The following is a 27,949-nucleotide window of genomic DNA, read 5'->3' on the forward strand; positions in this document are numbered from 1 at the left end:
CAAGTACTTTAAAATCCAAGAACTTAAAGGGAGAAAAACACATCTCTTTTTACCCACTTTTTCCTTATATCCTACCATTCATAAGTATACTGAAGATAGACTTTTCCAAATCTTTATTTGTAGAAACAGGTGATGGGTGCAGGCCATCAGCTGTGAGAACGTAGGCTTTGATGCATCAGAAGGTGAACTTGAAGCTAAGGTCACAAACCATCCTAGGGAAGGAGCTGGGCCCACCAAGGCCAGAGGGATGTGCCTGATGAGTGCTCTGTTGGCCTACCTGGCAAGTCCTCTGGGTTCCTAGGGCTGATGGGAAGAAGTCTTTTTTGACAATCCTGCCTGGAGACTTGGCCCTATCAGATGTTAAAGCCACAGCAAGTGGTTTTCTTAACAGAAGAAAACTGAAAGCTAGAAATAAGCACAAAGCATATAAAAATTTAGTAAATGGTCTTTCAAATCCAAGAGTGGTCTTCAAATTGTTTTGGGGAGCAACAGGGTTCCTGGCCATGTCTGGCTGCAGAAGGGAGGCCAGAACAGGGACCACTTCAACCTAGGCAGCTCTGTGGTTTTGTTGTATTGTTGGTTTTATTTTTTTTAAGACGGTGTCTCGCCGTTTTGTTAGGCTGGTCTCCAACTCTCCTAAGCTCAAGTGGTCCTCCCGCTTCAGCCTCCAAAGTAGCTGCGACTGCAGGCACATGCCACAGTGCCAGGCTGTGGTTTTGTTGTAGATAATAAGGTTCCTGGTGAAATCACTGAATAAATGGTGTTGAGAAAGATGGTAAGCCATTTGGGGAAAAAGGGATTTTTGCCGTTTGTTAAGCCATGCTTTTGGGGGCTCTTTGTTGGGGGAGAAAGAAGGTTCTAACCTCTGGTCCTGATTCAGATAGGCTACTAAAGGGCCTCAGATGGGTGTCCCCAGAGGGCAGCAACTCTGACTCCTTTGTGGGCAAAAGGGCCCTCAGCTTAGTAGTTTCTTTAGGTTTGGTCTTTGGTTTCCACATAATCCTAAAGATTTTGGGGTTTGGTCTGCATTTCTTTGGTATCTCAGTTTTAGTCCAGGGAGGAGCTCCTGTGATTTTTTTCTTATTTTCCAGAGAGGGAAGACATTTGTGTTGGGGCAGAGTTGAAATGTGGTCACTGATTTGTGCGTGTGCGTGTACATGTGTGTGTTATAGGGAAGTGGTGGCTGGCATCTGGCATGTTAAGAACTGACGCCTGTAACCATATGTGAGGGTGTCCTGGCCCTGTCCCAAGTAGGGTACGGGAAAAGGCTTTTGGGACAAGGAGGGGCAAAGTGATATCTGGTTCCCCCTCCCCCTGGCACCACAAGGAGCTCTCCCTGAAGCCAGGTGGCCTCCAGTCCCGCTGTCACCTTTGCCACTCGCTGCTTCTTGCCTAGGCCACAGTGGAGTTGTCTGGGGTGGAACCCCACGCCCCTTTCACAGCAGAGGACTGGGGTGCTCCTGGGAACCCTTTCAAAGTGGTTTCCTCCTTGTGATTGGCCTCTATTCTGAGGAGCTGGTTTTTTCCTTTTCCTTAAACCAAGTCCTGGTCCTATGATGGGACATCAAAGACACTAGTTTGGGGGAAGCCCTAACCCCATCCTTGGCCCTCCTTTTCCCGGAAGCTGACCTTCCCTCTGCCCTAGTGGTGACATCATTAGAGAGTATGTGGCTAAAGAAGGCAGGTTGTTAGGTGCAGTCAGGAGGCCTCAGGCCACCTCTGCATCCGCTGCTGAGCAGACAGCATGGTGGCTCTTTCACTCCATCTTCTTTGGGGAGTCAGGAATGCTCTCAGACAGCGGTGTGAAGCCCAGCAGGAGAATGTGCCTCTCATAGGCCTTGGTCTGCTTGAACTGGGTGTCGGTCCCATGGAGGTGGTCTAGCACCCCCAGCACCCCATAGCACTGGGTGAACCTGCAGGAGAGAGGAAGGTGCAGTGCTCGCGCTGGAGGCCCCTGTATGGATACCCATTTTATTTATGCTGGCCCCTCACACATTTCTCAGCCCTCTTCCCCGACTCCTGTCACCACCATCCTGACCACGAGCATCAGAGTAACCTGATGCATTGTTAGAGATGCACCTTCCCAGGGCCACTCCAGACCTGCAAAATCCAGAGTCTGCCTTTGAAAAGCTCACTATGTGATCCTGATACACAGTTTGAGAACCTGTGGCAGAACTAAGGCTGTTCAGGTATGGTTCAGGGCACTTGCATCAGAATCCCCTGGAACACTACTGAAATGCAGGTTTCTAAGCCCTGCTCTCCCAGATGCTTTGATTCAGCACATTTGGAGAGGAACTCAAGAAACTTTTTTTTTTTTCTAAGACAGTCTCACTCTGTTGCCCGGGCTAGAGTGTCATGGCCTCAGCCTAGCTCACAGCAACCTCAGACTCCTGGGCTCAAGTGATCCTCCTGCCTCAGCCTCCCGAGTAGCTGGGACTACAGGCACGTACCATAACACCTGGCTAATTTTTTCTATTTTTAGTAGAGATGGGATCTCACTGTTGCTCAGGCTGGTCTCGAACTCCTGAGTTCAAACATTCCTCTTGCCGCAGCCTAAGAAAGTTTTTTTTTTTTGAGACAGGGTCTGTTGCCCAGGCTGGAGTACAGTGGCATCATCATAGCTCACTGCAACCTACAACTCCTGGGCTCCAGTGATCCTGCCTCACTGCTCCTGAGTAGCTGAGACTATATGTGCATGCCACTTAACCCAGCTAATTTTTTTCTATTTTTTTTTTTTTTTTTTTTTGCAGAGATTGGGTCTCACTCTTGCTCAGGCTGGAAGAACTTGCATTTTAAACAAAAAATCTCAGTTAAATCTGGTCTAGGAGGTTTATTTTTATTTATTATTTATTTATTTATTTATTTATTTTTAGACAGAGTCTTCACTTTGTTGCCCAGGCTAGAGTGAGTGCCATGGCGTCAGCCTAGCTCACAGCAACCTCAAACTCCTGGGCTCAAGCGATCCTACTGCCTCAGGCTCCTGAGTAGCTGGGACTACAGGCATGCGCCACCATGCCCAGCTAATCTTTTCTATATATATATATTAGTTGGCCAATTAATTTCTTTTTATTTATGGTAGAGACGGGGGTCTCGCTCTTGCTCAGGCTGGTTTCGAACTCCTGACCTCGAGCTATCTGCCCGCTTTGGCCTCCCAGAGTGCTAGGATTATAGGCTTGAGCCGCCACGCCTGGCCTGGTCTAGGTGGTTTATAGACCACACTTGAAAAAGCCTAGGGATGGCTCACTCCTGTAATCCTAGCACTCTGGGAGGCCGAGGCAGATAGATCATTTGAACTCAGGAGTTCGAGCCCAGCCTGAGCAAGAGCGAGATCCTGTCTCTACTAAACATAGAAATTAGTTGGACAACTAAAAATATATAGAAAAAATTAGCTGGGTATGGTGGCGCATGCCTGTAGTCCCAGCTACTCGGGAGGCTGAGGCAGGAGGATCACTTGGGCCAGGAGTTTGAGGTTGCTGTGAGCTAGGCTGACACCACGGCACTCTAGCCCGGGCAACAGAGTGAGACTCTGTCTCAAAAAGAAAAAGCCTGGGGGCTTTCCGAGTGTGCACAATTCCCTGGAATTGCACGTAGGATTTGTATGCATATATACATTTTTCTGAATAGAGTGTCCATAGCTTACATCAGATATCAAAGGGTCCAGAACCCAAGTAAAGGTTAAAAAACCCCGGTTGTACCCAATGTCAGACAAAAGGAAAAGAGTAAGGTGGTCCCAGTGGGGCCATTATTTTCCTGACCCTCAGACCTCTCCCCCAGTTAGCACCCACATTTAAATTCAGACACCAGTGTCCACATTAGAAGCTGATGGAGGGGTCCTTACTTGAGATGGTGGTAGTCATGGAATTCAGGCGAAGGCAGGAAGGGTAGGTGGTAGCCACAGTGGGAGATGGTGGTGATGATGAGGGCCAAGGAAAACCACATGGTGATGGAAGATAAATGGGAGCCCATTATTATAGGACCCGCCATGGCCGGCAGCATGTTGGAGGCCTGCAAGAGGAGGGATGATTGAAGGTGGGGCCCAGGGAGAGGGAGGGGACACAGTTGGGTGTCCACTTTGCCCTAAGGTGGTACCAGACTCGGATCTGGAGAAGCTGAAAGAGTTTCACGACTTTAATTTGTTGAAGACAGTCACCTTTGTGACTTGAGACAAGTTATTAACTATTTGGGCCTCAACTTCCTCATTTAGCAAAATCAGGAGTAAAAAGGCTGTTGCGAGGGTTAAATGAGATAACTTGTTAGAAATTTAGCCTGGCCTATGGCAGGTCAGTGATAAATGGCAGCTATTTAATAGGAAGAAGAAAGAAAGGGCCAGCGTAGTCTAATTCTCTGCAGCAGAACTTAGGAAGGGTGGTTGGGGGCATTTGTCCTTCACCTTTGGGGAGAGTAGAGCTCTACTCACCACATGCTCTATGGGGTGTGCGTAGAGAGAGATCACACCAATGGGAGCTGTCCACTCATGGTGTTTCTTGTGGATTTTCTTATAGAATATTGGGTGGTGAAGGAGCCTGGAGAAATAGTTAATAGTTAATAATTTGCCGATTGTCCTCCCTACCCCACCAGACCATGAGAAACCAAAGGTAGGGACTAGGGTTCCATTCATGGAGCCAAGTAGAAAACACATGGGACTGGCACTCAGGCCTGTCTTCGGATTCCAACCCCACCCTTATGCTGCATGACTTGGGTGTGGGTTACTTTTCCTGTGTACCCCACTTGTATTATCTGAAAGTGGGGATGATGCCCAGAAAGGATTCAGTAAGGAAGTCATTTGGAAACTGCCCTGCCGGCCACATGAATGAAGAAGCTTGCTCTTTTCTGGACAATCCTCAGTTGCCCCAAGTCGTCGGTTATGGGACAGATAGTTGTCTCTCTGTTAACCATTTAATGGAAGACTTGAGGCCAGGGGGTGTTGGTCCTATACCTACAATTCAGAGGCCTCCAGTTTCCTTGTGGAGCCCTGGGTGGGGTGAGGAGCCAGTTTTACTCAGGCAGGGATTGCTCACCGGTGTGAGTAGTAGAACAGGACCTCCTCAATCAGGGTGAAGATTGCCAGCTCCAGGAGGAACCAGTGGAAGGTAGGTAGCTCACGGCGGCAGGGGTCTCCCCACCACTTGAGAAAGGGATAGAGGAAAACCAGCATGGGGAGAGAGATGAAGAACTGGTTGAAAAGAACTGTGCGGATAGACTGGCGTAGCTTCACTGGGTCCACCTGCTCGAGGGAAGGAAGGAGACAGACAGACAAGAGTGTGAGAAGTAGGTCTTTCCCTTCTAGAAAAAAGGTTCCGCTGTGACCTGTTCAGAGGCCCTCACTCAGGGAGTGATGGCTGGGCATAGCCAGCAGCTCCTGACTGCCACCCAGCCCTGGGGTTGGAAACATTGCAGAATAAGGCCTTCGCTGTTAGGCTGATGAGTAATGCCACGGCCTTTGGAAACTCCCAGCAGCCCTCAGGCTTTGCCTGAACCTGCCTTCTCCTTCCTTGTTCTGAAAATACCACTGTCCTCCCCATTTCTCTGGCCAGGCCCCATGTATTCCTTGCAGGTAACTTGAGGAGCCTCCGTGGTTCTTAGAGAAGGCGGTCCACCTCAGGTTGACATCCCATCGCAGCCCTTTAGCTCCTCCTCATTGGAGAACCTTGTTCGTGATTGGATGCAGAGATCAAGGTCATCTGCTTCCTCATGTGGTCCATCTTCACTGGACTAGGCCCAGAACAATGAAGGACGTAAGCCAGGGGGCTACTTATCTAGCCTCTTGACTAACTTCCTGGTTTTCATGGTGGAGCTGTCAGGATGGGGGTCTGGCCAAGCATTTTCACCTGGGTGCATTGTGGAGCCCTGGCCCCAAATGCCCAAACTCCATTCGGCTTCAGTACTACAGCCAGCATTTCCCCCAAGAATCAGTAACCCCTTGACCCTCTTCCCTTTGTCAGAGAACTGGGGCTCCAGGGAATAGCCCAGTGACCAAAGGTCACTTCCTGGGTCCTGATGGACTCTTTTGGGATTGGTCAGAAGGGATTCCTCCCTGAGTTCCCTGTGCAAGCTGGAGGGTTTTCTGCCCCAGGGTTGGGCTGAGTTCAGAATGATGCCCAGACTTGAGGCCTGCCTCTTCCTCCAGCCTTTCCAGGCACTGCTTGCATTGACTTCAGAATTCACTCTGATTTTTTACTTCCTTCTCAAGGTGAGGCCAGGTCTGGATGGCCTGTTTCGACAGGACATGTAAGATGACGCCATCTACCTCTTCTGGAAACCTTGACCAAGATGGGTATCATATCTGTTTATTCATTATCGAGAATCTACTATGTACCATTCAGCATTCTAGGTGCTGAAAATAAAGCACTAAGCAGGCGAACCGTGCTCAGGGAGCAGTGGGACACGCTTCCCGGTGCCGTGTGAGTCAGAGTTCCCCGTAAGCAGGGCCTCAGGCTTGTTTTTCATGGATTTGCTCTAGAACTTTGCACTGTAGGTTGAACTGAATATGTAGGAACGAGGACTTGTTTAAAAAACCACCACCACTCCCACATTCAGAATCTATGCTATCCATCTATTGTTGTCATCCACTGTTCAGGCCGCTGTTACCTGTGTTTCAGCACCCAGCCACTGCCGGCTCTGTTCCCATGCGACGGCAGACAAGTGCAGGGCCTGGGCTGGGAACGGGGGCCAGAACATTACTCTTTACTGGCCACTAGTTTGAGTAGCTCTGAGATGTTGGGCAAATTATTTCCTCTCTCTAACCTTCTAAACGGTGGCAGCCTTGTCCATAATAATTTGCCTCACACTGGCCATGGTGTCTCCTGGGCCAGTGATGAGAACTCTGAGTGTGGGTTTTGGCTCTTGCTTTCTGTGTTTCAACCAGGAGAAGCTGCAGGAATACTTACAGGTTCATTCTTCCCAACCTGAATTCGGTAGCGGGAAATGAAGTTAGGTTTCCCAGTTGTGTCGACCACCAGTAGAAGCCCATTGAAGGTCCAGAAGCACAGGCTAGGCACATGGGTGGCTCCTGAGGTTGGGAAGCAGAAACAATCGGGCTGACTTCAGGCTCTCATGACACATGTATTAAGTGAACACACTTTTTATGGTGAGTGGGGCTGCATCATAGAGAGTCCCTTGCTAGGGGGGTCTTAGGGCTCAGGACCATAGGCATACCTTTACTCTTGGGTGACAAATTAGCATGAGAGCTAGGACAGGGCAACTAAGAGTGTATTTTTTTTAGCTATATAATCAGGACAACAACCTTCACGGTAGTTGGTGGCTTTCATATTACCGATATATATGAGAAAATACATTAAGATATATACTATACTCTAAAGTAAAAATGAATTTAGGTTAACATTTGGGAGTCTGCCCATGGGACCCTTTATGAATTGCCAAGGAGAAGCAGAGGGGTGTTTGATATGGTATGGTTCATACTGAGCACTGGACTAGGAGTCAGGCCAGAGACCTAATCCCTGTTATCCTCCTAACTGAGAAATAGAACTTCAGGTGTCATTTACTCAGCATTCCCCTAAGTGGAAGACTCATCTTTCTTTTTTCTTTTGAGACAGTCTCACTTTGTTGCCCAGGCTAGAGTGAGTGCTGTGGCATCAGCCTAGCTCACAGCAACCTCAATCTCCTGGGCTCAAACAATCCTTCTGCTTCAGCCTCCCAAGTAGCTGGGACTACAGGCATGCGCCACCATGCCCGGCTCATTTTTTCTCTATATATTTTTAGTTGGTCAATTAATTTCTTTCTATTTTTAGTAGAGACAGGGTCTCACTCAGGCTGGTTTTGAACTCCTGACCTCGAGCAATCCGCCCACCTCGGCCTCCCAGAGTGCTAGGATTACAGGCTTGAGCCACCACGACCGGCCTCATCTTTCTTTTTTTATACATATAATTTTAATTTCAAAATTTCAGAGGGTACCAGTGTTCTTGTTATATGGATGAATGTGTCATGCTGAAGTCCAGACTTTTACTGTGCCCGTCACCAGAACAGTGTCCACTGGACCTGATAGATAAGTGTTTATTCCTCACCCCCTTCCTACCCTTCCCCCTTCTTAGTTTCCAGTGTCCTTCACACCACTTTGTGTAGCCATTGTTTAACTCCCGCTTATTAGTGAGAACATGTGTTTGTTTTTCCATTCCTGAGAAACTTCCCTTCTCCAGTTCTATCCAACTTGCTAAAAATGACATTATTTTATCCCTTTTTGTGGCTGAGTAGTACTCCAGGGTGTATATATACACATTAACCACATTTTCTTTTCTTTTTCACTCTATAGAATTGTCTCAGTTACTACATTTTCTTTATCCACTCATCAATTGCTGGGCACTTAGGTTGATTTCCAAAGTGGAAACTCATCTTTCAAGGGGCTGGGCTCCTTGGTGAAATAGTCTTCAGACCCTACTGTTTTGGAGAGTCGTGGTCCATACTAGTGTGTTAACGGCTCTGAGAATTCCTGCAGCAGAGAAACCTGTTGGTTAAACTCAACCTTTCCCAGTCTTGTTTGATCCTACAATACTTAGGAGGTATTCTGTTTTCTCAGAATACCTAAGAATATGATGGTCATACATCTGCTTGCCTAGGGAAGTTTCTTTTTTTCATTATTATTTTATATAAGCTTCCATGAATCTAAGGGGCAGTTTCAATTTACATCTATTGTTCCAGCATAATTATTAATAACACCTTTCACTCTCACATGTGTCCCTATTTGGATAATAAATTATACGGCCACCCCAGCTATTAACGTCCAACAGCACTGATATTCTGTACAATATTTTAGAAGATACTAATCAAGACTTAAAATTTAGATTTGCCTTTCCCATTTTTGTTTTTGATACAGAGTCTCACTCTCTTGCCTGGGCTAGAGTGCCGTCGTGTCAGCTTAGCTCACAGCAACCTCAAACTCCTGGGCTCTAGCGATCCTTCTGCCTCAGCCTCCTGAGTAGCTGGGACTACAGGCATGCGCCACTATGCCCAGCTAATTTTTTTCTATATATTTTTAGTTGGCCAATTAATTTCTTTTCTATTTTTAGTAGAGACGGGATCTCACTCTTGTTCAGGCTGGTTTCAAACTCCTGAACTTTTGAGCGATCCACCCGACTTAGCCTCCCAGAGTGCTAAGATTATAGGCGTGAGCCACTGTGCCTGGCCTATATCCTGCTTCTCCATGAAGTCATTCCAGGTGTTTGCAATCTCCCACTGTAAACAAATAGCATTTAGTCCACACTAGGTGGCAGTTATGAAAGTGACATTACAGTGTTACTTAATTCTTATACTACTAACTTGATTTGTCCCTGTTTTGCTGCCTCCTCTAGATTCATAATCCCAAAGGGCAGCTGGGCATGGTACCTCACATCTATAATCCTAGCACTTTGGGAGGCCAAGGCAAGAGGATCACTTGAGCCCAGGAGTTTGAGACCACTCTGGGCAACATAGTGAGACCCCGTCTCTAAAAAAAAATAAGAAAAATTAGCTGGACACAGTGGCATGCACCTGTAGTCCTAGCTATTTGGGAGGCTGAGGCAGGAGGATCACTTGAGCCCAGAGTTCAGGCTGCAGTGAGCTATGATCACACCACTGTACTCTGGCCTGGGTGACAGAGTGAGACGCTTTCTAAAATATAAAAATTAAAAAAGAAATCCCAAAGGGCAAATACAACATTTTACTTAACTCTGTGACTCAATGCCCTCCTCCAGCACCCTTCCTGTTCCTGTCTTGTGGCAGGTGAGACATGGAAAATACTTGCCAGCACGGTGGGGAATAGGATGGGTATAAATGTCCTGGAAAGAAGTTTGGCAGTATCTGAAGTACAAAAGAAAGACAGATAGACAGAGACCATATAAAAGAAGGAAGGAAAGAAGAAAAGGAAGGAGACAGAGGAAGGGAGGGAAGGAAGGAAAGAACAGAAGGAAAGAAAGGGACACACTTCTATTTGTACACACTATTTGTCACATTGACATTTGTACACATTTTTTTTTTTTTTTTTTTTTTTTTGAGACAGAGTCTCGCTTTGTTGCACAGGCTAGAGTGAGTGCCGTGGCGTCAGCCTAGCTCACAGCAACCTCAAACTCCTGGGCTCAAGCAATCCTTCTGCCTCAGCCTCCCGAGTAGCTGGGACTACAGGCATGCGCCACCACGCCCGGCTAATTTTTTATATATATATATTAGTTGGCCAATTAATTTCTTTCTATTTATAGTAGAGATGGGGTCTCGCTCTTGCTCAGGCTGGTTTCGAACTCCTGACCTCGAGCAATCCGCCCGCCTCGGCCTCCCAGAGTGCTAGGATTACAGGCTTGAGCCACCGCGCCCGGCCTGTACACATTTTGATTGCTCTTTATCCAAGGGCAATCTTAAAAGGCAAAAGAATATTGATAACAACTCTAGAAAGCATTACTGGGCATTGGTGCCATCATAAGGCCCTGTAGTAAATATTGACACATCTCATTTTGCCTTCTAACAGCCCTGTGAAATAGGTTTTATCATTAATGTCAAGTGGAAACCCAGCCTATCTGCCCCAGGCTAAATTTCCAAATGACTTAACTGGAGGCAAAGAGAGGGCCCTGGTTAACCACCTGATAAACCTGCTTCCCACTCTTTTTTCTCTCTTTTGTAAATGAATAGACCTTTTCTAGGAGACAGATTCTTTCTTAGAACAGCTTAGCCTAGACATTAACACACCCCCATCCCCACAATTCTCCCATAACACTGTCAGCATCTTGAAATAAAGAACCTTATGCCAGTTTCCTTTGGCCTGGGAATGGGCTCACCACCTACGGCAGCTCAGGCCTTCATGATTGGCAGGTGGACTGACCCACTCACTGTGGCCACCTCTGCCATCTGTGCTCATTTATTCATTCAACAAGCATGTATTTATTTATTTATTGCGGGTGCATATCTTGGCATCAATAAGCATTTATTGAGTGCTACCTGTCAGGTCTAAGCACTGGGGATACCACTGTGAACAGCAGTCCTTGCCCCAGGGAGCTGACAGTCTTGTCAGGGAGACACACATTAAACAAATAATTGCACGTGCAATTATTTAATTGTAAGCATGGTAAGTACTTAGAAGGAAAAGTTTAGGCTGGGAGCATGCAATTGTGTATCTAAGCCCCTTGGCTGACTTTGGGACTAAGCAATTTCATTCATTTGACAGATATTTTTTGATTGACCCCTCAGTGCTAGACACTGTGTTAGGTGGTGAGTGCTGGTCAAACAGTGGGGAACAAGGCCCAGCCCCGGCCCTGGAGGAGCTCACAGTGTACAACAAATATGCCATCTGACCAGCTGTCGCTCAGGCCTGCAGCCTGTGAGCAGATGCAAGTCCACAGCTTTGATATCTGCTAGAAAGAGCAACTCCAAATCCTGCTTCCACAGGAGAAACAAATACATCTAGCTAGTTCCATTCACCTCCTATTGGTCTTACTGTGTCTTTCCCTGACCCTCAACAGCTTTTGCTCTTTAGGACTGAGAAAATTGGGACAAAGGTCACCGGGCCTGCTGAGACTGTTTTGTCAGGCTCTGTCAAAATTGGGTCTTGGGTGAAAACTACACATGTTCTCACTGGAAGAGGGAATCAGGAGAAAGAAGGACCTGGGTATTGAATCCCCCTGGGCTCTGTGGCTCCAGCGTGCTGGGGACAGGAGCTCAGCTTTGAGGTGAGACTTTTTGTGATATTCCTGGCTGCCTGGCCCCAAGGGTGCAAACCAGAATGTGGTGCCCAGCTCCCCACGGAGAACTTTCTGGATGGCTTTATTATTCAGAGCATCTGATGCCTTGGCTCCAGTAGTTGGAGACAGATGTGCAGAGCTGGGAATGGGGTTCACACCAGCAGAAGGGAGCACGTGGGTGAGTTCAGATATAGGAAGTTTGGCCCCATCCTTCTTAAAGCTAGCCTTCCTGCAGGACACAGCAGCTGGAATCCCTGGGCCCCCTGAGTTCTGACCCAGGCCTGAAATGTCACAGCAGGGGAGGAAAGGGGAAGAAAGGAGCGACTTCTCACCTCAACCTCTCAAAGTGCTGTGATTACAGGTGTGAGTCACCACACTTGGCCTGATTTTTATTTTTAAAATGAACACATATTTACTTTTATACTTGGAACTGAACTATTTTTTTTATTTTGGAAAAAAAATGTTAGGTTGGTGGTTACCCAATCAGCCATCCAACAACGTGTCTGCCTAGTTGAAACTCCAAAGGCTCCATAAGGAATACAGCAAGAAAACCACAACATAAGATGATCTTGAACTTTCTTCCAGATTTAACATTTAAAAGTACAAATATTTTATCTTCCTGGTATTTGCTTATCACCAAATAATAGGTGGCTTTCACATCATTGTAATAGAAGTATATAAAATGTTTTCCTACCACTTTCCCCATACACGTAAGTAATCTACATTGTTCAATGGTTGTTTAAGATTCCATTGAATCTGTTATATTTAATGTTCAGCCCATTTTCAGAGCTCTCCTTCTAGCTGAAAACAACCCTCAGGCATTTTTTTGTTTGTTTGTTTTGAGACAAGGTCTTGCTCTGTTGCCTAGGCTAGAGTGCAATGGCATCATCATAGCTCACTGCAACCTCAAACTCCTGGGCTCAAGTGATCCTCTTGCCTCAGCCTCCCAAGTAGCTGGGACTACAGGTATGCACCACCATGCCCGGCTAATTTTTCTGTTTTTGTAGCAATGAGGTCTCGCTACGTTGCTCAGGTTAGTCTCAACTTCCTGCGCTCAAGTGATCTTCCCGATTCAGCCTCCCAAAGTGCTAGGGTTACAGACATGAGGCATCATGCCTGGCCTCTCAGGCACATTTTATAAGTGCTTTTGCTTCCTGACAACTGACACTTTTTATCTCCTCTGCTAGACTGTGATACAGTTTTTTTAATGGGCTAGGCAAACATTTCATCTGAAATATTTCTATATCCTCTGTATAGGTTTGGCACATAGTAACATTATGTACATTTATATATTAATACATGTATATTATTATATATGATATATAATAACATATAAAATATTAAATAAATTATATATAAATAATTGAGTAAATAAATGTATGATTGAGGACATTCATTATTATAGATAGTGCTGTTATAAATATCTATGTTTAAATGACATTTTCCTTCCATTTTAGCTTCTTAGGCTTGTTTGGAGCCATTCATGCTGTCAGTAAATACTGTGTGGTTACTTGCTGTCAAGCACTGATTGTACCATGTACAGAGGACACTGTCTCAGCTCTTTGCACTTGTGAAATTACATGTGAAAACAAGATTTTTGCTGTAAACATGCATTCATTTTCACGTAAAACATTTCTCACACGAGGAGTGTTCTCAACTCAATTTCTTTTCCTAGACACCCTGTTTCCAGACTAGCCGAGAGAGTTTAGTATTCTTTGGAGTTACTACCTTTTGAACTTCAAGTCCTCATCCCTTGGAATAATAAACTGAGAAGTCTCAAGGTAGAGAACAAAACAGTAGAAAACCGAATTAAGTACCCTAAGTACTGGTGGTTTGGGAGCCTTACCTATAATGTAGAGGATCCACTCCTTCCCTTCATAAGTAGACAGCAGCCTTTCCCACTGGGCTTGCCAGAAGTAGCCAGAAGCACCCCAAAATCTCTGAAGATGCCTTTGAAGAAAAACCAGTCAGGTTTCTGGGTGAAGACGAGTGGGCAGACAGCCCCCTACTCCTGTGCCCAGGCGCCACCACGCTGCCCCCAGATCCTGGATCAAAGCTGGGAGGAGTGGACTTACCACGTGACTGAGTTCCAGAAGGCCACAAACAAGAGAAGGCCAGAGCCCAGGATGAAAGCTGTCCTCCTCATGGAGCCCCAGATGTGTCCCTCCTGGAGGAGGACAAGACAGTGTCAGATCCCAGCCAGCCTCCTGCCTTCATGCCCAGCTCACTGCTGGGCACCGCAGGAATGCTAGCGGACCAGGTTCTCAACTAGCCAGGAAGTGACATCTGCTGACCTTTCCCCAGCTTCTGTGGGAGGCTCCTCCTTATCATAAGCTCAGTAGTGTGTTTATGGAAATAATTTAGAGATCAAGGTTGAGGGAGGGAAGGGAATTACCCTGACTCTAAAGAGACTAGTAGGCAGTTCTGTCGCTAAAAGAACAGGCAAGCCCCCCAGTAGCTGTAGGCTTTCATCACTGGTCCTCCTGGCAAATGCAGATTCCCATTATCTGCACATTGGAATCACCTGGGAGCTTTTAAAAAGTCCTGATGCCCAGGGTCCTCTCCAACCCATTCCATGAGTCTGCAGGAGTGGGACCTGGTCTCCCCAGGTAATGCCAGTGGGCAGGCAGGGTTGACAGAGCCATCATAGAAGGAGCTGCAGAATCTGTGATGAGGAAATCCTTTCCCAGTCATTGGGACTTCCTTGTGTTCATGTGCCAGGCCTGTGTTCCCAATCCCACCCTCTTGCCTTTGAAGAAAAGAATGAATTGAATACATGTTCTGACTTTTAATAATTCCTCTGCCTTCCAGCAAGAGTCAGCTAGGCTGCCCGCTAAAGACTGGCCATCCTAAGAGTAAAGAAGAGACCACCACCAATCACTGGGAGGTCCTTATGTGTTCCCCTCCAAAAGGTTCTCTAAACCACAGGTCCTTGCAAGCTCCATGGCCAAACAACAAGGTCCCCGCTTCAGAGGGAAAACACCAGCCAGGAGTATCACCAGTTTCCACTGTACTATGGACAGGAATGACATATGTCACACTCATAGACGCCATGTCTCTAGGCCCAGATGGGGTCTGCTCATATTCTTTTGTAAGAAGGAACTGGAGGTGGTGGTCCCTGTGGCGGGTGCCTGGGGCTCATCTGCAGTTAGCAAATGACCGAGTCGCTGTGCACAGGGACGGGTCAGCAGGGGTGCGGCGTGGGAGGAGATGATCTAACAGGATGCTATGTACTAATCCAGACTTTCAAGATCTAAAGGAGCAGATTGTTTTGATTAACTCATTCTGCACAGTTTGAATCTGCACTGAATCATTTCTTCTCAGCATTTTCATCAAAAGACCAAGAAGTCATTTAGTCATTTTTCATGGTCAGGGAATGCTTTGAAGGGCTAGCACTCATCAAAGTCTTGAGCTTTGGAAATGCTCTCTTTCTCTGGCTGGATTGGCCAAACCTACCTGGAGAACTTGTTCTTTTACATGGGCCATTCAAATGTCCCCTGAGTTTGCTAGACAGTTTACCTTGAGCTTTTCCAGTTATTCCTTTTTTTAGGAATCTGAGAGTTTTCAGGGACTTTTGTAGACTCAGTGGGAATTTTTCATCTTCTGAGTTAGATCAAACCAAATTAAGTCAAATCAAAACCTCCATTTCACATACAGGATTAGATTTTTTTTTAGGAATAGTGGGTTTTTAATCTCTCTAGCAGCCCAGATGAAGAGAATATACATAGAGCAAAGGTCCCCGTGAAGCACGGGAACCCAATGCAAAAGCTGGCTGGGGTCACCAGCCTTTCCGGCCCATCCCCCAGGGGGCCTCGGTTGTCCCCCGAGCAGTTATATAAAGGGATGGTTCTAAAGGCCTGAAGCACGGGGCATGCTAAGGGGTACAGGCAAGGTGGCCAAGAGATAACAACAGTTGAAAACGGCTTTTCAACTAACTACCCACGGCCACATGCACTGCCATGCAGGCAAAGGGGCTGAGGTTACAATCAGCTCAGTTACGGAAATGAGGACATCACCCTGTGTCAGCCAGCCCTGAACCTCTGGGGAGAGTCAGATAGGCTGCAGGTGAGTGCACATAAGGGAGGAGCCACTGGCCACATTCTTACCAGTTTGGCAACAAGATGCTGGCATTTACCTGCTTTGACTTGTCATGCTGTCCCATACTTCTAGCTTCTCCCTTCATCTGGAATGAAAAAGCACAGGTGAGCCTGGGTATTGTTATTACATACAATTAAGGAAGTAGGGAATGGACAAAGTCAAGGTCAATGGCTGGCAGTGATTTTTTTTTTAAAACCAATAGATTTATTGTTGTTCTTGGAACCAGATAAACTGATCCTAATATTTATATGGAGAAATAAATAAGCAAGAATAGCTAGAAAAATGCCAGAAAGAAGGAAGAGTGGTGGAGGGGGAGGGGATTAGAAATACTAGGTCTACCAACTGTAAAAACATGTTATATAATGCTTTTGAAAAAACTTAGTTATTCTCTCTTCATTTTTCTCTGTTACTAAAGAGCTGTTGCAGTTAGAGAAAAGAATGAACTGATTTACTTAGGACTTAAAGAGTAGTTCTAACAAGTTGGTTGATTTAAACATAAGGACCAAGACTTTTTATTTTTTGAGACAGAGTATTGCTTTGTCCCTGCCCCAGATAGAGTGGAGTGGCATCATCACAGTGCACTCCAACCTCAAACTCCTGGACTCAGGTGATCCTCCTGCCTCAGGCTCCCAAGTAACTGGGACTAAAGGCATGTGCCACCACACCCAGCTAAGTTTTTCTGTTTTATTTAGTAGAAACAGGGTCTCACTCTTGCTCAGGCTGGTCTTGAACTCCTGAACTCGAGTGGTCCTCCTGCCTCAACCTCCCAGAGTGCTAGGATTACAGGTGTGAGCCACTGCACCCTGCCATGGACCAGTACTTTTTGGAAGGAGATCAACAGTTCTATGCAAAAGTAAATGGATATGCATAAACCTCTTTTTCAAAATGCAGCCTAACAGGAATTGGCCAGGAGAATCGTTAGAATTGTTTGAGAACTTCATTTTAAAGTATGAAAGGATAAACTTTCTGGTAAATTTTATGTTATATATATATATATATATTTGTATATGTGTATATATATAATTTTTTGGAGACAGAGTCCACTCTGTTGCTGGGGCTAGAGTGCTGTGGTGTCAGCCTAGCTCACAGCAACCTTAAACTCCTGAGCTCAGGCAATCCTCCTATCTCAGCCTCCCGAGTGGCTGGGACTACAGGTGCACACCACCATGTGCAGCTAATTTTTTTTTTTCCTGATAGAGATGAGGCTCTCGCTATTGCGCAGCTGATCTTGAACTTCTGGACTCAAGCGATCCTTTTACCTCTGCCACCCAAAGTGCTAGGATTACAGGTGTGAGTCACCTCCCTCAGCCAATATTACATGTTTTTTTTTTTTTTTCTTACCACATTTGAAAAATAAATCTTTAATAATTAAAAGTGTGGTGCTAGCATATGAATAGGAAGACATGTCACAGATTAGGAAGTCCAGAAATAGACCTAAATATATATATATATATATAGGAACTTAGCATATGAGTAGATAAACAAAATTTAGCATATGATAAAAAAGAATCAATATAAATGGCCTTGAAACTGAACAAATGTTGACCTTCCATTGTAATAAGAAGAAAAATATGAATTAAAACTACAATGAGATACTATTTCTCACTCATTGGAATGGCAAAAATCTAAATTTGACTACATGCTCTACTAGTGAGGCTGAGGGGAATTTAAAATTGTATTTGTTCTCTTTCAAAAAATATTTTTATTGAACTATAATTCATGTATGATATAATTTTCCCATTTAAAAGTGTACATTTCAATGGCTTTTAGTATTAATATATTTGCAGTTGTGCATCTATCAGCACAATCTGAGAATGTTTTCATTATTTCAAAAAGAAACCTTGTACCCCTTAGTCATCAATCCCCAATCTCTCCGTCCAGTCCACCCTTTTGCCCCACCTCCACCCCTAGGCAAGCATTAATCTATTTTTGTTTCTATGAATTTGCCTACTCTGGACATTTTGTATAAATCAAATCATACCATATGTAGTCTTTTGTGTTTGTCTTCTTTCCCGGAGCATGTTTTCAAGGTTCACTCATGTTGTAGCATGTTTCTTTACTTCATTTCTTTTTATTGCTAAATAATATTTCTTTGTATGAATATCTCATATTTTGTTTATCTACTCATCAGATGATGGAAATATAGATGGTTTCCATTTTTTGGTTATTATAAATAATAGTGCTATGAACATTTGTATACAAGTTTTTGTGTGGACATATGTTTTCATTTCTCTTGGATATACACTGTGAACAGTTCTCTGAAAAAGGAATTTGGAGAAAAGAGATTTTATTCCAGTGAATAGCTTGCAAAATGAGTAGATGTAGCCTTTGGTGTAAAGTGATATACCTGAGCCCTGATTGGCTGAGGCAGGTGAGCTCCGAGAGTCCCAAAGTTAAAGAGGTATAGGTTTGGGAAGAACTCAGAATACCCTCATCAGCAAATGGCCACTTGGTTCTATTTTAGATTTAGGCCCAGTTAGCCACTGGGGATCTCATCTTGATGGACTGGTTCTTTCAGGTTCACATTTGTTCACAATGCTTAGAAGCAGAATTACTGAGTCATATGGTAACTAGGTTTAACATTTTTAGAAACTGTCAAACTGATTTCCACACCTGCTGCATCATTTTATATTCTCACTAGTAAGTATGAGGGTTCCAATTTTTCTACATCCTCACCAACACTTTTAATTGTACATATATATACACATATATTTTTTGTTTGTTTGTTTAATTGCAGCCATCCTAGTTTTCTCACTTGTTTTTTTTTTTTTTTTGAGACAGAGTCTCGCTTTGTTGCCCAGGCTAGAGTGAGTGCCGTGGTGTCAGCCTAGCTCACAGCAACCTCAAACTCCTGGGCTCAAGCAATCCTACTGCCTCAGACTCCCGAGTAGCTGGGACTACAGGCATGCGCCACCATGCCCGGCTAATTTTTTCTATATATATATATTAGTTGGCCAATTAATTTCTTTCTATTTATAGTAGAGACAGGGTCTTGCTCTTGCTCAGGCTGATTTCGAACTCCTAATCTTGAGCAATCCTCCCACCTTGGCCTCCCACAGAGCTAGGATTACAGGTGTGAGCCACCTCGCCTGGTCTCTCACTCGTTTTAATTTGCATTTCTCTAATGACTAACAATGATGTGCATTCAGCTGTTAGTGGCCAAAAAACCCAAAACCAAACAAAAAACAATGATGTGCATTTGGTTATTTGTGTATCTTCTTTAGAGAAATATCTATTCAAACTCTTCACTCATTTTAAAACTTGGGTGTCTTTTTAAATTACTGAGTTGTAAGTGTTCTTTATAGTACATTCTGGTTGCCAGTCCTTTTCCTTATCAGATATATGACTTGCTGATATTCCTCTCATTCTGTGGGTTGTCTTTTCAGTTTCCTGATGGTATCATTTGCAGAATGGGAATGTGTTTTTAATGTCGTATGTAAGAAACCATTACCTAATCCAAGGTCACAAACATTTAAGCCTATGTTTTTGTGAAGAATTTTATAATTTTAGCTCTTACAGTTAGGTCCATTGTCCATTTTGAGTTAATTTTTGTGTATGGTGTAAGAAAGGAGTCCAACTTCATTATTTTGCATGTGACTATCCAGGTGTCCAAGTACAATTTATTTATTTATTTTTGAGACAGAGTCTCACTTTGTTGTTCAGGCCAGAGTGAGTGCCATGGCATCAGCCTAGCTCACAGCAACCTCAAACTCCTGGGCTCAAGAGATCCTACTGCCTCAGCCTACCGAGTAGCAGGGACTACAGGCATGCACCACCATGCCTGGCTAATTTTTTTTTTTTGTATATATATTTTTAGTTGGTCAATTAATTTCTTTCTATTTTTAGCAGAGACAGGGTCTCACTCAGGCTGGTTTCGAACTCCCAACCTAGAGCAATCTGTCCGCCTCGGCCTCCCAGAGTGCTAGGATTACAGGCATGAGCCACCACGCCCAGCCCAAGTACCTTTTATTAAAAACTATTCCTTCCCCATTGAATTGTCTTGGCACCTTTACAAAAAATCAATTGGCAATAAATGTTTTCTGTTTTTATATGATTGAAATGTTAGGACCATATGAATGTGTTACCTATTCAAAAAATTATAAATTTAATTAAAACCATAATAATTAAGAATTAGATAGCAAATTCTCCTCCAACATTCTGTCCTCCCTGGTAGACATCACCTGTCATTCCTGGCATCTTTCACCTGAGCCTGGACCAAGCTCACAGTCCTAACCATAGCACTCAGGGCAGGCGCACCAGTCCAGAGGAGTTGGCACATGTTAAGCCACTGGCCACCCTATTGCTTAGTGTCATCACCTGGCTGGAAAGGAGCATTCCAGGTCATCTTGTTCTGCCATGTTACACGGATGAAAGAACATACACAAAGGGAGGCCAAGTGACTTCCCAGAGTCGCTTGGTGACAAGTGATAGAGCCAGGCTCAGGGCCCAGATTCCAAGCTGGACTACAGGTGCATGCCACCGCACCTGGCTAATTTTTCTACTTTTAGTAGAGACAGGGTCTCACTCCTGCTCAGGGTGGTCTCTAACTCCTGGCCTCAAGCAATCCTTCCACCTCAGCCTCCGAGAGTGCTAGGATTATAGGTGTGAGCCACAACACCCAGCCTTCTTTCCTTTTTTAAAAAAAATATTTTTAAGAGACAAGGTCTCACTATGTTGCCCAGGCTGGACTCAAACTCCTGGGCTCAAGTGATCCTCCTGTGTCAGCCTCCCGAGCAGCAGGGACTGCAGGTACAGGTCTAGAGGGCTGGGTCAGAGCTAATAAACTACTGAATAGTGCAGGAGATCTGGCACACTCAAGAAACCTTCAAAGGAGGACAATGCCCAGGCTTTCTTCATGCTCTTGGATACATGGTGTCCAACCTCAAAACTAAACCTTTTCCTCTGAGACTGCATTTTCACTTATGCAAGGAATGCTGGGTTTTAGTCAGACCATACTTTCGAGACAGAGTCTCACTCTCTTGCCCTAAGTAGAGTGCCCGGGTGTCAGCCTAGCTCACAGCAACCTCAAACTCCTGGGCTCAAGCAATCCTACTGCCTCAGCCTCCCGAGTAGCTGGAATTACAGGCATGCGCCACCATGCCTGGTTAATTTTTTCTATATATTTTTAGTTGTCCAGCTAATTTCTTTCAATTTTTGGTAGAGAAACGGTCTCAGTCTTGCTCAGGCTGGTTTCGAACTCCTGAGCTCGAACAATCCACTCACCTCAGCCTTTCAGAGTGCTAGGATTACAGGCATGAGCCACCACACCCGGCCCAGACCATACTTTTTTTTTTTAATCAAGATAGGTATAAGAAAAAAAAGATAGCTATTAGAATGTGCTGCATGAATATCAAAACTACATTAAAGATACTCCTTACTCCATTATTTAGTTCCTAAGAAGAAGTAGTATACTTTTTATGAGGATACAGATAATAAATTCCAATAAATTAGAGCATAGAAGTTTTCCTCTCTGGAAGAAATGGTATGCTTTCTTGTGGAATGCAAAGAAAATTAGACAATCCATATTTCTTCTCCTTTTTGCTTTGGCTACCAGTAAGCTCAGAGTTAAATTTAGTGCTCCACTACACTTCTTGGGATTATTTTTCTATTATATAATCCTGTATATAAAAATGGTAGATGTACATGATGTTCATTGTAATGTTATTTTTTTTTTTTTTTTTTTTTTTTTTTTGAGACAGAGTCTCGCTTATTGACCAGGCTAGAGTGAGTGCTGTGGCGTCAGCCTAGCTCACAGCAACCTCAAACTCCTGGGCTCAAGCAATCCTTCTGCCTCAGCCTCCCGAGTAGCTGGGACTACAGGCATGCGCCACCATGCCCGGCTAATTTTATATATATATTAGTTGGCCAATTAATTTCTTTCTATTTATAGTAGAGACGGGGTCTCGCTCTTGCTCAGGCTGGTTTCGAACTCCTGACCTCGAGCAATCCGCCCGCCTCAGCCTCCCAGAGTGCTAGGATTACAGGCGTGAGCCACCGCGCCCGGCTTGTAATGTTATTTTTAATGGCTAAAGATTGGAAACAACCTAGATGTTCATCAGTGGAGGACTGGTTAAATAAATTATAGTACATCCAATAATGAAACACTCTGCAGCCATTCAAGGAATAAGGAATAATTGTGCGTACTCTTCAGAAGTATTAAGTGAACATAAAGTATTAAGTGAACATAAAAAAATGTGTGGAAAATAAGCAAGTGTGTGTGTGCATGTGATGTTCATGCATACATAGAATAATACATAGAACATTAAACTATCTCTGGAAGAATAAACTGGTTACAGTGATGGTTTCTGGATGGCAGGGGTGCATGGACAGAGGAAGGCTATCTTTTTACTCTTTTCTGCCTTTTGAATTATGCACCATGTGCATATTTTACCTATTCAGAAAATTATAGAAATATTTAAAAGTTAATTCAATGCCCATTTGTAGGAAACAGTTTATCGAAGATTCCTACAATAACTAGCTCCCCCTTTTATTAGCATTCCCTTTACTCTAAATCAGATAATTTTTATTCTTGAAGGGCTTTGAGAAGTCTTTGTCTCCCCTGAAATTATATGTAAATTTTTCCATGTTCATTTTTTCCATCATAGAAGGGTCTATAACATTCATTAGATTATTAAAGGTAACTATGATTAAGAACCAGTGCCCTAATGGTTTCTTTGTCTTCGTCTCCCTTTTTTTTTCCTTGTTAACAATTTTACATGGTTCAAAATCAAAGCAGTAGCAGTTAAAGCACCTGGTTATTTTCTCTACAGATTACAGTCTCCCCTCTCCCCCATCAAAACAAATGTATATAGTGTCTGATGGTTTCTATTCAGTTTTTATTTATTTGCAGCTGTTCTATTGTATATATCCTTTTATTAGAAGCTACCTTAAACTCTTTTGAGATGTAGGCTAGGTATAAAGTATAATTAAACAGAACCAGATAGTGAAATCAAAAACCAAAACCAAGAGAGACTAGTTGACTATCAGTGTGATAAGACATTGACCCTGGAAGGAGGCAGCTCTGGTTTATTCCACAAGGCAGGGCACTGTGTCCATGCTATGGAAATTGGATATTGCTGAGACTGAGTGATTAGGGGCTGATATGTAAGTTTGACCTTGGACTTCTCTGCTCCACGTGGACCTTCTGGCCAAAGGGAAAATGACTGTTTATCTTCCAGTGGTGGGAAGACTTCTTGGCTGTAGGAGCAGCACCATTTATCTGTTGGCATCTGATTTCATTAGAACCAATGAAGCATTTTCTAACATACCATTTCTTCTTCTTCTTTTTTTTTTTTTTGAGACAGAGTCTCGCTTTGTTGCCTAGGCTAGAGTGAGTGCCGTGGCGTTAGCCTAGCTCACGGCAACCTCAAACTCCTGGGCTCAAGCAATCCTTCTGCCTCAGCCTCCCAAGTAGCTGAGACTACAGGCATGCGCCACCATGCCCGGCTAATTTTTTCTATATATATTAGTTGGCCAATTAATTTCTTTCTATTTATAGTAGAGACGGGGTCTCGCTCTTGCTCAGGCTGGTTTCCAACTCCTGACCTCGAGCAATCCGCCCACCTCAGCCTCCCAGAGAGCTAGGATTATAGGCGTGAGCCACCGCGCCTGGCCCCATTTATTCTTTAGCTATGCCAATACGCCCATGTGCCATCTCCCGAGATATTTATCTAGGTAGTTGAGTCCTCCAAGCTACACAACCGTATCCTTCTGCTGAATATTTTATGACGAAAGCAGCTTGCTTTCTGTGCCTCTCTACCTGCATGCAGGTAGACATGTTTTCAGTTTTACATGACCACAGGCAGTCAGACAGGTTCTAAGGGAGACCTCAAACACTGTGGGCAGATGGGTCTTCACCCAGAGAAGTTCCTTAACATTGTTTGCCAACGACAGTGTTCAAGACAGAAATTTTGGCAAGTAAAATTAACATTTGTAAATATTTAATATGTCAAGGCATTATAATCATTACATTTTTATTGGGCTTCCTCCTTGTGACTTTTTTTCTTTTTTTCTACCTTTTGATGTCTCACATCTAAGAAATGTAAGTTGTCTTAGAGCTCATCTCTTCAGATGCCTCCATTTTCTGTCTGAAGAAATGGAGGCATAGAGATATTCAGTCGCTGGCTTCAGCTTTGACAGCTATTTAGTGGAAGAACTTGAATTCAGTGCTCATTATACCAACTGAGACTGCAAAAAATATACAATGCATTGGTGTTGATGAGTGCAGAGATTGAAAGGGAAATAAAGGAATGAGAACGACCTATATTAGCCATGAATAATGGACTAGATAATGTTTGCATGAGTTTTAATACTGAAGAACATGTTTTCTCTAAAATATTAATCATCCTTTCAAGAAACATTTATTGTGGACCAGATACAACACTAGACACAGGGGATGTGTGAGGTGCATAAGACATGCTTCTTGTCCTATTTTATAAAATATTTCTATATAACTTTGAGTTTCCAAATGACAAAGTATTTAGGAGGAGAATATGAAATAGTTATTTATGAAGGGAATGCATTCAGGGAAGAGAAAGAAATGAAATGTGCTAAAAGATTCTAGTATTTTATAATAATAAATTGATTCTCCCTTAAAGAGCATTTGATATACATTGTGAGATAATCCAAATTAGATACATTTTAGTGTGGCTGTGTTGAAAGCAGATGATTCTGACTGTCTAAGCTTTTTATTGAGGAATCCACAACCTAGATAAATAAGACTATGAGGCTATAGTGATGTTCACAACCTTGAGAATCTGAATACAGGACAGGGGAACAGGGTGAGGGTGGAAGAAGTAGAGACAGTTTGTTTGTTTATTTGTTTATTGAGATGGGATCTTGCTACATTGTCCAGCCTAGACTTGAACTTCTGGGCTCAAGTGATCTTCCTACCTCAGCTTCCCGAGTAGCTGGGATTACAGGAGCATGACACAGTTTCCAGCTTTCCTATTTTATAAGTATAAAATATATCATCTTTATGTGAATGTGTATTTTTTCTTTGTAAGCAACTTGTAAAATTATTGAAATAATTTACTCCTAGAGAAGAAAAAAGGAAGACCTCGTGGTCACCTGATCTACCCTTTCCATCTCATAGCTAAGGAGATAGGCCTAGATAGCAGAAGTGACTTGCTCCAAGCTCCACAGAGTTTCTGGCAAAATCCAGCCTCCCTAACACTTTGCCTGGTGCTACATGCGTTTTTGGAATGGCATAAATTCTATTTCATAAGTGGGGAAATGACACAGGGAGAGGGCAACTGACCCAAGCATTATTACTCCCCTTAACACAGGGAGAGGGCAACTGACCCAAGCATTAGTACTCCCCTTAATTTAGCGTCTGCTCTCAGGCCGTTTGTACTCTAGGGGAAGCCGAGCAGTCTGCCTCCAGGACTGGGAGACTGACCTGAAATGTAATTACACAGCTTAAAGCCTCCGGTGAAGAGGGTCTTGAGGAGCTGCTATGACTCAAGGTCTGTACATTTCTGAGCCTTATGTAGAAGGAAGAGTGACTGATAGTCATCCAAAAAGATAAAATAGCCAGGCGTGGTGGCAAGTGCCTGTGGTCCTAGCTATTTGGGAGGCTAGGGTATTCAGTCTTGAATACCTTGAGCCCAGGTATTCAGGACCAGCCTGGGCAACATAGTGAGAACTCAGTGTCTAAAAATGAAAAAAGATGATATACATGAAGGTAAAGATTAAACTTTGAGACAAAAATGACTCCCTTGGGTCAGTTTCAGTAATATCCCCTTCATTCCTTTTGCTGCACGGTACTTTCATCCTTTAAGAGTTTACTGCCCATGGTCGGGCACAGTGGCTCATGCCTGTAATCCTAGCACTCTGGGAAGCTGAGGTGGGAGGATCGATCAAGGTCAGGAGTTTGAAACCAGCCTGAGCAAGAGGGAGACCCCATCTCTACTAAAAATAGAAAGAAATTAATTGGCTGACTAAAAATATAGAAAAACTTAGCCAGGCATGGTGGTACATGCCTGTAGTCCCAGCTACTCGGGAGGCTGAGGCAGGAGGATTGCTTGAGCCCAGGAGTTTGAGGTTGCTGTGAGCTAGGCTGATGGCATGGCACTGCAGCCCAGGCAACAGAGTGAGACTCTGTTTCAAAAAAAAGAGTTTATTGCCCAGCTTGACTGCATGCCTGGGAGGCCCAAAGCCTGCTTGTCTTGTTATAAGATCCACAGCACCAAGCACATGCCTGGCATGTAGCAGATACTCAGGAAGTATTTGCTGAATAAATAAGAGATAAAGGAATCAAATTACCGTGAAACTTATGGCTTAAAACAATACATATTTCTTATCTCACAGTTTCCCTGGATCTAGATTTCAGGACAATTTGTCTGGGTGCCGCTGGATCAAGATTGCTCATAAATTGCAATCAAGATGTCAGCCACAGGCCAAGGCAGGAGGATTGCTTGAGGTCAGGAATTAAAGACCAGCCAGAGCAAGAGCAAGACCCCATCTCTACTAAAAATAGAATAAATTAGTCAGGCGTGGTGGTGTGTGTCTGTAGTCCCAGCTACTGAGGAGGCTGAGGCAGGAGGATCGTTTGATCCCAGGAGTTTGAGGTTGCAGTGAGCTAGGCTGACACCATGGCACTGGCCCAGGCAACAGAGTGGGGGGGCGAGGGGGGGGCGGGGAGGATGAATCAGCCGGGAGTGGTGGCTCACATCTGTAATCCTAGTCCTCTGGGAGGCCAAGGTGGGCAGATTGCTGAGTCAGGAGTTCGAAACCAGCCTGAGCAAGAGCGAGACCCTGTCTCTACTATAAATAGAAAGAAATTAATTGGCCAACTAATATATATAGAAAAAATTAGCCGGGCATGGTGGCGCATGCCTGTAGTCCCATCTACTTGGGAGGCTGAGGCAGCAGGATTGCTTGGGCACAGGAGTTTGAGGTTGCCATGAGCTAGGCTAACGCCAGGGCACTCACTCTAGCCTGGGCAACAAAGCGAGACTCTGTCTCCAAAAAAAAAAAGATGAATCAAAAGCATTGCTTTTTCTGCCCTCAGAATGTGCCCAACATTTGCTACTAAACATTCTGTACCTTTCCTTTGTGCTAACAATTTTCCTATCTAAAGTCAGAAGCTGAGGCTCAGTGCATTTCTGTTTTAGCAAATTGCTTCTCCCAACCAGAGAAATTTAGTTGGAATTGCATATGAAACTGAAGCAACCCACAAATCAGCACCTTGTCTTGCTTGCCTTAAGCCCCAGAGGGCCTGTGGGAGCACCCTAAAAACCACTAACCTATTTTCACCTCCAACCATACACCTGACTGTATGCCCCTCACCCAATAATTTTTGTGGGAGTGTTTCCATAGGTACCATCAAGCCATTAACGATTCCAAAACTGGAGCCACTGCTGATAAATCCCAGTATGTTGCATAAAAACAGCTTTGACCAGGTTGTGCTGCTCATAGCCCACACATCTATCCAGAGACTTTAAAACTGTTGTATAATTTGCCCATCTCCTCCCGGTCAGAGACAAGAAGCAATTAGGCAGTAGTTGTTTCCCAACAGTCTCTTCTAGTTTGATCTGCCTGTCGTTTGAGTTCTGACTTTGGAGTTGCTCCTTCCCATGGTGTTGAAGCCAAACCCAGTCCATTGTAACTACCTGTCAATTGCTAGAACAGTAAGACTACAGCGGAGACAGATGGTACAAACAGACAGACAGAGGATGCAGATATTAGCAAGACATGTTCAAAGGCACATCTCACCAGTACTGTAAGTGGGAAGGACAGGGTGGGGGCAGAGGGAGGGAGAGTGTGTTTTGCCCTTCTTTAAGTGAACTCGGACACGTCCTGACTTTTGCAAACACTTCCCGGTCCCAGTGGCTCCCACTCACCTCTGCGGTGGGCAGTTTCCAAGCTCCTCCGAGGTCCTGGGCACAGGTCAATCCAGGCTGTCTCCTCTTGTCTTCCAGCAGCCCTGCTTTGGTGGCTGCTGTTGCTGCTGGCTAACCCTGTAGTCACTCGGGTAGGCTGGGAGGCTGGCCATGGTGATCTCATTACAGAGCTGCTGACTGGCTTGGGCCAAGCACGTGATGAGAGAAAAAGTTTGGGTCTGCGTGGGCTGGAAACAAAACACCCTTCTCCCCAAAGGGCATGTCCTTAAAGCTGAGAGGAAATACGCAGTTCAATCAGAAGCTTGAAAAAAACTGTATTTGGCCAAACTCTGAGCTTTTCCCCTCTTTTTG

At 44.4% G+C, this 27,949-nt stretch overlaps 1 protein-coding gene across 2 annotated transcripts; it reads right to left on the reverse strand.

Annotated features, from left to right (window-relative positions):
- Window positions 1–96: 96 nt before the first annotated feature.
- On the reverse strand, window positions 97–27,752 carry FAXDC2 (fatty acid hydroxylase domain containing 2). 2 transcript variants are annotated; one of them, XM_012755481.3, is made up of 9 exons: window positions 27,599–27,752; window positions 15,790–15,837; window positions 13,730–13,821; window positions 13,501–13,604; window positions 6,888–7,009; window positions 5,019–5,125; window positions 4,418–4,523; window positions 3,839–4,005; window positions 97–1,913 (listed from the first exon to the last, which is right to left on the reverse strand). In XM_012755481.3, the coding sequence occupies exons 2-9, from the start codon at window positions 15,835–15,837 to the stop codon at window positions 1,757–1,759; spliced, it is 903 nt and encodes a 300-aa protein (XP_012610935.1). In that variant the 5' UTR covers window positions 27,599–27,752; the 3' UTR covers window positions 97–1,756. The 2 variants fall into 2 exon arrangements, with proteins under 2 accessions (XP_012610935.1, XP_012610934.1); XM_012755480.3 differs by having other exon boundaries at window positions 5,019–5,224.
- Window positions 27,753–27,949: the final 197 nt, after the last annotated feature.

This window comes from Microcebus murinus, chromosome 21, assembly GCF_040939455.1.
Source record: "Microcebus murinus isolate Inina chromosome 21, M.murinus_Inina_mat1.0, whole genome shotgun sequence".
NCBI classification, from domain to species: Eukaryota; Metazoa; Chordata; class Mammalia; order Primates; family Cheirogaleidae; genus Microcebus; species Microcebus murinus.

What these genes read in the sequence shown, in the direction of transcription:
- FAXDC2 (XM_012755480.3), bottom strand. Translation starts at nt 15,837, where the DNA reads ATGAAGGGAGAAGCTAGAAGTATGGGACAGCATGACAAGTCAAAGCAG. An exon ending in CACACCCCATAGAGCATGTG is followed by an intron (nt 4,006 to 4,417) that starts GTGAGTAGAGCT and finishes CTCCTCTTGCAG; the next exon opens with GCCTCCAACATGCTGCCGGC. An exon ending in CATGACTACCACCATCTCAA is followed by an intron (nt 1,914 to 3,838) that starts GTAAGGACCCCT and finishes TCTCTCCTGCAG; the next exon opens with GTTCACCCAGTGCTATGGGG.